The sequence below is a fragment of the Ziziphus jujuba genome, chromosome 11 (assembly GCF_031755915.1).
Source record: "Ziziphus jujuba cultivar Dongzao chromosome 11, ASM3175591v1".
NCBI lineage: Eukaryota > Viridiplantae > Streptophyta > Magnoliopsida > Rosales > Rhamnaceae > Ziziphus > Ziziphus jujuba.
The window spans coordinates 6,454,339-6,463,837 of NC_083389.1; the positions used below are offsets into that span (position 1 = coordinate 6,454,339).

Sequence of the window (9,499 nt, forward strand, 5' to 3'; positions counted from 1 at the left end):
GGCTACATATTATAAAGATTGATGAATTCTATATTTTGTGTTTCTAATAATTTTACTTACTTGTTTTTTTGATAAATAAATTTACTTACATGTTTTATCTATTTATTCTATCATATTACATTTAATAAACAAATAGAAGACCCTATCCAACATTTAATATTCAACAATTTATTGATGATATAATGTTTCCTTTCCAATTTCATATCATTTTGTAAGGTTAATTAACATTTGTTATCCTTAATTTGTAGGATTTTATAATTTAAATTTTTAATTTTCAAAAATATTGATTTAAAATCTCAATTTTTAAATTTTTTATCAATTAGTTGGATATTCAAATTTGATCAAATGAATTGAAAACAATTATGTTTAAATATTGTCATTGATCAACACTTCAATTTCTCTCCTTACAAACTCTATAATTAGCTTGTGGACGAAACCTTTATAAATTTCTTTGTCCAAAATTAGAGATTGGATCAACTTGCAACGAATTAAAAAAAAATAAATAAATAAATTACTCTTTTTAAAAATTTAAAATCTAAATTGTAAAACACTAAAAATTAAAGGTATCAAATGCAATTAATTTTATTTTGTACTTTTCTCTCAAAATAATCCAAGTTGTTTTGGTGTATAATTAAGAGTTAATTAAGGCTGAATTAAGCTGACAAAACATTATTATGATTATAAAACGGAGAGATTATTTTGAATTAATATGACAACCAATATTGTTTGTACGACAAAATAAAACCATTTTTAATTTTATTTATGATTATTCAACCATACAATTAACAATATGAGTCAGAAACCCAATTTCTAAAACAATGAGGTGGTCGTTTAATAATTACAAGCTTATGAGCACATGTTTCATAATGATTAAGACGAAAATGGGCTTATCAACAAATATTTGTTTCTCCAAGTTAAAGGAGAGATGATATGCTATAATCCAATTAATAAAAAAGGTTTTATTTCCTTTTGTCATTTCTTATTGGAGTGACAGAATTATTGATATACTAGATTTTGAAGTCCACCATCATACGTAATGTGGACGACACTAATCTCTCTCCCATGAAAGACCGATAATAATATATATTTTTTTTACCCTAGAGGTTGGAAGGCACTCACTGTATATATATATATATATATAATATTAATTTGTGAGCTAATTGGGAAAGAGTCCAATGCGAGCGAGTATTTGATGAACAAGGGTGAAGAAAAAATTCGATAAAATTAAAGAGTGAAAGGCAGCAGACAATTGTCCAAAAAGAAGAGACTGAACAAGTCTCTCGGATAAAGAAGGCTGAGTAAACCAACCAAATATATATGTATAACATAATAATCAAATGTTATGCTCCTATGGGCGCTGTGAGTTTTGAGAGAATAAACTGAGAAACGGCTCTGTAAAAAGCCTCATGCTTTTGCTGTCAATTTCCATAAAAAACAAACGCATCTAACTTTTTAGGCATCGTGCTCATATAAAACGACACGTCTGTGATCAGTTTTGTTTTGCAATATTAATTGCATATACATATATGGCTCACCATGCAAAACTGATGCCAAAAACAAGTTTAATTTCTATAATAAGTTTAATTGATTTTGTACGACACCGAAATATGGAAATTATCATGTATAGTTTCTAGGTTTAAATTGATTTGCAAATTGCAACGATTTTGAAATTAGAGCACTGATGACTTGGATAATAATCAGTGGTCGATCAGGATTTTGCATCAGTCTAGTTTGTACATATAAGGCTTCTTGTAATAAAGTGATTACTGGCAAAACACAGCCTTAATTATAAAAGCTTCTACTGTCCCCAGAAAAGTTGAAAAATATATCACTCTTAATTAATTAAATTGATTAATTAATATGACATGTACAGCTTACCTCAAACTTTCAGGCCAAGAATAAGAAAGCGTCTTAGAGCATTTTAAACAAAAAACAGAAGCGCCTAGATAACTAGCTAGTCCTTAAAGTCCATTACCCAAAAAAGAAGAGAAAAAGAAACTAGTCCAAAAAGTCTTTATATCTCTACTTTTTTATTGCTATTTGACTTTAACACGTGGACTGATGCAATGCCTTGTATATGAAGAAATTTTGAATACTTTCATACTACTGTTAAAGATTGTTTTGCTCAAATCTCACTGTACCAAAAGAAAATAGTACAAGAAACATGAAAGTGTTTTTCTTCATGAGAAGGAAACAAAAAAAGAAAAAAAAAAAAAATATATATATATATATATATATATATATTTTTTTTTTTTTTTTCTTTTTTTGTTTCCAACACTTTCTTAAACAACACTAGTAAAAGGGATATTATGTATAGAAATTGAGCTCAATTATAGTTGGTGATCTCTTAAGAGTAGTGGAAGCATGCATATGTTTGGAAAGAAGGCTGTGGAATTTTCTGCTGGGGGTGTTTCATTGAATGGTATAGCCCCAAGCAGAGGCTGTGGAATTTTTTATAATGGTACTGAATATTGTTTACAGGTAACTGTTTCACGATATGAAAGTCACGTCTCAATCGCTCCTAATGTAGGAATGGAACAAAATTTAGTTGTTAGGTGATTGTTCCTTTTCATCAATATTAATATATCTTCTCCTCCCACCCCCTTTTCTGTTGCCCTCTTTTATGTCCTACTCTTTTATTTTTTTAAAATCATTTCATCATAGAAAAAGAAAATACAAATAACTGTGCTTAATTCATTCAATATATACTACAAAACAATTCATTTGCTATCTTATAATTAGATTATTTTATATTATCTATTCTTAAAACAAGTATAATCTATAATTAAAAATAATATCACATCTCAAATAATGCCTTATGCAAAACTATGTTCGATTCTCTGGAATTTTCACAGGATCTGAGTACTATAATTGATATTGTAATTAGTTAAGATTCGACCCCACAAAAATATTATCTCAAAATCCAAAATTTGAGACTAGTGAAAGTATATGGATAACGATATATATGGGTGGGTTTAGGCCAAACTCATATAAATGCTTGGCCAGGAAAGGCTAACAAAGTTGTTATTGTTATGTGAACTGGAGGGCGGGCATGAGGAAATATATATACGTGACTTTCAATTCAAATTGAAAGAGACTTCTATTGCAAGAAAAGAAAAGAAAAGAAAGGAACAAAAAAAAGGACTTCAAAAATCAAGCTAACATATGGTATTAATTGGGTTAACAACAATATTGACGGCTCTATGTATATATAAGAAGTCTCGTATTTATACAGAAATTTAAAACTCAACCAATAACTTCCATCTAATTAAAACGGAGCACCCATCGTCACAACTTTATTTCTACCATTTTTTTTATTAGAAAAAAATTATTGTTGTTAGTTGAAAAATCTTCTAACGCGACATCTTATGTTATATATCAAAAGGTTTTTGCACTCAAATTTTGGAACTAGTTAAAGTGAAAAATAACACTGCGTGTGTTTGTGTGTGTATATATATATATATATATATATAAATTTGAAATAACACTGCGCATACCTTGACGTGTAAAATTTGGAAAAACATGATTGTCATCCTAAATATCTAACATAACTACAGAAAATTCAGAAAGAATTTGTACATTAAAATTAATTCATCAATTGATTATTTTGAGATTTATAACATCAAATGTCTAATTTTCAGCGATTAAAGTCAGTTATAGTTAACAATTATGCTTAACAATAATAAAAGTAATTAGCTTAGTCTATGGAAGTTTTATAAAGTGTTCAATTTACGGAATTTGTAACTATAAAATATAAGTCTTTAATGGCAATAACCCAATTACTATTATACGTGAACTAAGTTATGAAAATATGAAAACCAAAAAATAAACTAAAAATACGGACCTTTTTATTTTTCACTTTCTTTTATGAATAACCTTAAAAATTTTGCTTTTCCGCAGTCTGCACTACCAATATTAATTTTCTGTTTCCTCTATAATATTTTATATTTTTTTGGACAAACATATATATATATATATATATATATAATATCCGAGGGTCATCTTATATACATATGTAGTTTATTCGTGAACTACCAAAAAGAAGAAAATGATTATATACATATGACCGTCGGCATTGCACTGAATCCCAATACAGTTGAGAGATTGGGAATGGAAAACCAAAAAATTAAGAACAATTTAAAAAATAAAAAAAAGAAGAAGAAGAAGAAATCATGTGGTTGTGTAGCAAAGTGACAGATCATGGCACAACTAACTTGGTAACGCTATAATAAGCTGATGAAAACCATTGTTTTGAATTTGATGTTGACCAAAAAGAAAAAGAAAAAAAGTAAGAAATCCCGTGCATATGGAGATGTAAATTGGGTAGGTTAGAGTTTGTTCAACTACGTACATGTAGCCGCACCCACAACTAAGCAAACTAGCGTGGTACACTGGACCGCCTCTAAAATCATATTCATAATTTCACACATATTTATGGATTAATTTGGTGTTATCAAAATAAAATAAAAACCATATATATATATAGGTGTTTGGTTTTTGGTGGTAGACACACGAGCCCATGCCTCTAGTAACCTATAGATGTTGATATTGGAGCGTTGGTACGTAGTACATGGCGTTGAATGCTTGCTCACCCTCCTCCTCTCTACCCCATATAGCTCTTCAATTCAATTTGATTAATTAATTAATCGCCATGCTCAACAAGTACATCAACCTAGCTCCCCACAACCACTGTTGATTATGCCCCCTGTTCCATCTTTAAGAGGAAGTTTGATTTTACAAAATAAACGTAGTATCCAAAAATGGACATATTTTTTTCATACATGTATGGTTGTATGCAGAGAGTACAGTTGACTTTTAAATTTAGAATATTAAAGAATGGGTACTTTTGATGAGTAGTTCTTTTTCGTTAGTTTGAGCTGCAAAGAGTACTTTGGCTTTATTAATTAGACTTGAAAGTCTACAATATTTAATATACATTATTATAAATACGTAAACTTTTTATTTTTATTTTTCTGTCCAAAATTTATTTTTTAATTTTGTTAGATTCATATGTATATATTTGATTTTTATGCTTTTTTAACGTTGGGATAAATGTGGATTTGAAATTGGGATCAATATTGTCAAACAAAGAAGAAGGAGAGTATTTCTTTATGAAAAATAGTGTGTATTTGTTAGTTTTTAGTGGCAATCCAAATTTTAAAGCACAAAAACTAAAACTCATATATATATATATATATATATGCATGAAAAAAAGAAAAAGAAAAAAAGCAAGTAGATATTATCTTACAAAATGTAGATGAAAGGAAAGATAATGATAAAATTCATAACCGCAAACTACTTTGGTTTGGGAGAGATGGATTTAATATAGTATTTACTTTGAATTCGGAGCATGCATATATCAAGCAAACTTAAAAGAATAGGGACAACAGGACAATGAAATGACACGGGATAATTATATGCTTCTATAAATTTGGTGAAATGTTTGTATTTTATATGTTAACCTATTCAAATATATGATAATGTTATTTTAATAAACAATAATGTTATAGATATTAAAATATTTATTAAATAAGATGTGATAATATAATATTGATTGATATATTTATATAATATAAATACTGATAAATAAATTTTAAAAATTAATTAATTATTATCATATTATTTAATAAGTAAATTTAGTAAATATTTTAGTAACTCAAAATCTATTATTCAATTAATAATTTAAATTTAAAAATTTTAATTTAGTAAATGATACTTTTAAAATTTTATCACATGAATAGCTTCCAAGTTACATAAAAATTAAATTTTCAACAAATCAAAATTCTATAAATGAAAATTGACACACTATATCTCTCTTCATAGTTGATCTTTTATCATATCTTTTATATATATATATATATATATTAATCATAACAAGAATTGAAGTCTCTGCTAGCCAGAGAAGAATTTAAATTTCATGCTAACGTACCCACTTCGGAATTGGCAATGGTGACATATGATTAATGCCTTTGTATAATTAATGATGTCCTATCCCAAAACCATATTATTAGATTATTCAGATCCCATCCTTACCAAATCCCAAATTTAAATGCAAAAGGTATTACCTCTAATTAACTGAAGGCTTTTTTTTTTTTTTTTTTTTCCTTCGCTTTGGAAAAGTAACTGAAGTTGAGGAAGCTAGACTAATTTCTCAACCAAACTCGTAAAATATATATCGAGCTTACGTATTGAACTAGCATGTCTCTTCTCAATAAATTAATGTATAATTAAAATCAATCTTCTTTTAAGATCCATGTGTGATTTAATTGTATATCAAACGTATATTCTACCCGTCTTACTTGCTTGAATAAACACTTTAATTAATGTGTATATATATAGTTGTTCTACATATTATTCAGTACAGTAAGAAATCGATTTTTCATCCAAATAATAATGTCCCATAATTAAGATGATGGGTCAATTTTCACTTCCCCTAGTCTCGCAAGAAAACTATAGGGTAGAAAAGTAGAAGAGCAAGTCTCCACAATTCAATCATATTACAAGGACGAGTATAATCCAATATTGGGGTTTGTGATAGCTGTCGAGGGATTGCATCTGTATCTATATCCCTTTCAGAAGCTACTGTTATTATAATATTATGCATCCATATCTTATCGATCTTTATTAGCCATCTTCCACATAGCATGCAAAAGTAGGCAAGTGATATAATAATCTCTACTTCTTGCTTATCAATTATTAAGGTGGGTCATTGTGGAATTATTGATTTATATTGGCACCGACTATACATGCTTTTTTTTTTTTTTTTTTTTTTGAATTTTGAAAAAATCTTGAATATCCCTCCTAAATATGCATCTTCAAGACCAATAATAATAATAATAATAAACCAATTGGATTATTTATTTATTTTTTTTTTACCATAAAAATACATGCATTTTTTTTTTCCCCCTTAGTTTTGCGTAGTTATTTGGCAAACCATTGATTTGAGTATAAAGTATGAAATAACCACCAAGAAAAACTCCTTTTTTTTGGAGGCCCAAAAAAAAAAAAAAAAATCCTTTAGGATTTCCTTTGTTTTATCCCAAAGTGCGATGAAAAAGGGAAATGGAGAAAATAATAATAAATAATTGCCCTCCGAAATATAAAAATCAAACTAACTTTGAGATGAAATCAGTGGGCTCAAGTAGGAACTCTGTAGGCCCAATTTGGGTGAGTCGATGGTCCACTTACTTGGGCAAAACAATGTCAGCGTCAGCCCATAGATGGTTGCTTGAGCTTGTTTTAATTTTTTTTTTATTTTTTTTTCAAATTTTAATTAGCGATCAATCGGCATTTTGGGTTTTTAACAGTGTATAACACCCAAGATTTTTATTTTTTATTTTATTTTATTTTATTTTTTTGGGGAGAAACCCATAAGTTACTTCTTCCTTATAAATATTTTAAATTTAAAACTTATTTCTTGAGCCCATTACCCAAAGAATATAGAGAATTATTTCTTCATCAAACGACAAAAACTACGTTCGTTATTATTAGTGTGGAGAAATCCTGATGAAGGGAACAAACTGTGGCTATCCATCATAAGCCAGAAAAAGCACCATTAATTCTTCCTAATATATAGATAAACCTCACCAATTTTCTCCACCATAAGCATGCAAAAGCAAACTTGAATGCAAGGGAAGCTCAAATGAACTTCCATGATGCCACAAAAACCACCATCATTACCAGCATATTTAAAGTCTCACTTATTTTCAACTTTGCTCCACCATTGCTGCTTGGATCCGTCTTTGAATCAGTCGACCCAGAAGAGGATGATGGAGAAGAAGTTGACTGGCCAGTTGGTGAGATGGAAGCAGAAGTATTGCTTGGAGTATCATCAGTTGGTGAGGAGGATGATGTAGTACTACGGGTAGAATCTGGGTCTGCTTCTTTAAAGATCTTCGCGTCCGGAGAATTTGGTGGCAGGTCCAAAATAGCTGCAAATAAAACAACATCAAACAACAGTATAAAATGGTCAGTCTCACCATAGAACGTGTTATATATATATATATATATATATATTTTCAAGTTACAATAATTCTTACTCTAAAGAGGAAGAAGATGTGTGTTTTAGACCCATCATATCATGGAATGGGTGTGAAGGATATATCTTTAGGCCAACCTTACTTGACCATAAAACATATCATATGGATTACATGTAATTAAACGCTAATAAGACAAACAGTCATCCAATAGAAAATTACTGTATATTACTATATGTATATATCTATATGTATTTGGAAGAGGAGAGAGAGAGGTGCATTAGTTGGGGGGATGTAAATGATTACAAGGGCAGTCAGAGACTTTGGCATCGTTGATGTTGCAAGCAGAGGGCATTTGCACGGCTAAAGTGGTATTGACAGGGAGGCCCATAGAAGGATCAGTGCTCTCTTTGATGAGAACACACAAGCACTTGGGTTTTGTAGCCTTCACTTTGCGGGTGTCTTCGCAGCACTCTGGTGTCGGCTTCTTTGCGGTGCCGCTCACGAATGGAATACAAGAAGCAAGGTTTGCAAGCTGGTCCACACATTCCTGCTCTTCATCCTCCAATGTTCCCATTGCTGCGGCTAATGAAGCCACTACTATGCAAAATACTATTACCCTCTTGCTTGTCATTTTTTTTTTCTCCCTCCTCTTGAAATCTTCTACTCGTGAGTATAATGCTTGTGGTGGGGCAGTTGTGTATCTCTCTTTTAGCCTCTGTTTCTGGTTGTTTATTGCTTTTGGTTTTTTGGGGTGTGAGAGTTAGGTAAATTCGGTATTTATAAGCTTCCCGCCCTTATCTTTTTATCGCAAGGTGAAAGCTAACATTCAATAAAACAGTAGAGGGAGGGATGCCTTGAGAAATGGGATTTTCCTTACCAAAATCTAAACGAGACATAAATTCAATTTCTTTGAATTTTGCGATTCCCAATGACATCTTTCATTTATTTCTGAGGTTTCCGCATAATTAGTTTCACACCCAAAAAAAAAAAAAAAAAAAAAAAAATGGAAGGAAGAAAGAAGAAGTTTCCTTATCATTTGAGCACAACTTACAGAAGCCTTCAATCTTCCACAGGACTTCGATGTTTTGGTTTTTGTGAAATAACTTTGATAATTTGGTGGCCCCTTTTTAAGGAAACAACACCGATTAAAAGTCGTTAACGATGAAGGAAATTTTCAGTCGCATTGATTAAACAGGGATTGATAATTTTCTCAAGCAATCCCTAAATTCAAATTTTATGAAGAGGCGCAAACAGGAGTGGCTATCGATACAGGACAAGAGTAGATTAATTATCTCTACATAGGATAAATTATGTATATGGCCTATGAAATCACTCTAGGTAATATTCCAACTACAGCATCCTGGGCAACACAATTTGTATTTTCGTGCCTTCTAATTTCGATGGCACAAGGAGCTGACCAGCTTGTAGGACCATATTTCATATTTCAAGTCTTTCAGTAAGCAATGTTGGCATACGAAAAATGGCGTAAATCATTAAAAATACAAATATTTTTTAGGGAA

The 9,499-nt window shown here is 30.1% G+C and overlaps 1 protein-coding gene across 1 annotated transcript; it reads right to left on the reverse strand.

Moving 5' to 3' along the window:
- Positions 1–7,460: 7,460 nt before the first annotated feature.
- On the reverse strand, positions 7,461–9,392 carry LOC107431681 (non-specific lipid transfer protein GPI-anchored 14). The gene is made up of 2 exons (XM_016042662.4): positions 8,283–9,392; positions 7,461–7,931 (listed from the first exon to the last, which is right to left on the reverse strand). The coding sequence occupies exons 1-2, from the start codon at positions 8,608–8,610 to the stop codon at positions 7,639–7,641; spliced, it is 621 nt and encodes a 206-aa protein (XP_015898148.4). The 5' UTR covers positions 8,611–9,392; the 3' UTR covers positions 7,461–7,638.
- Between the last annotated feature and the right edge of the window lie 107 nt (positions 9,393–9,499).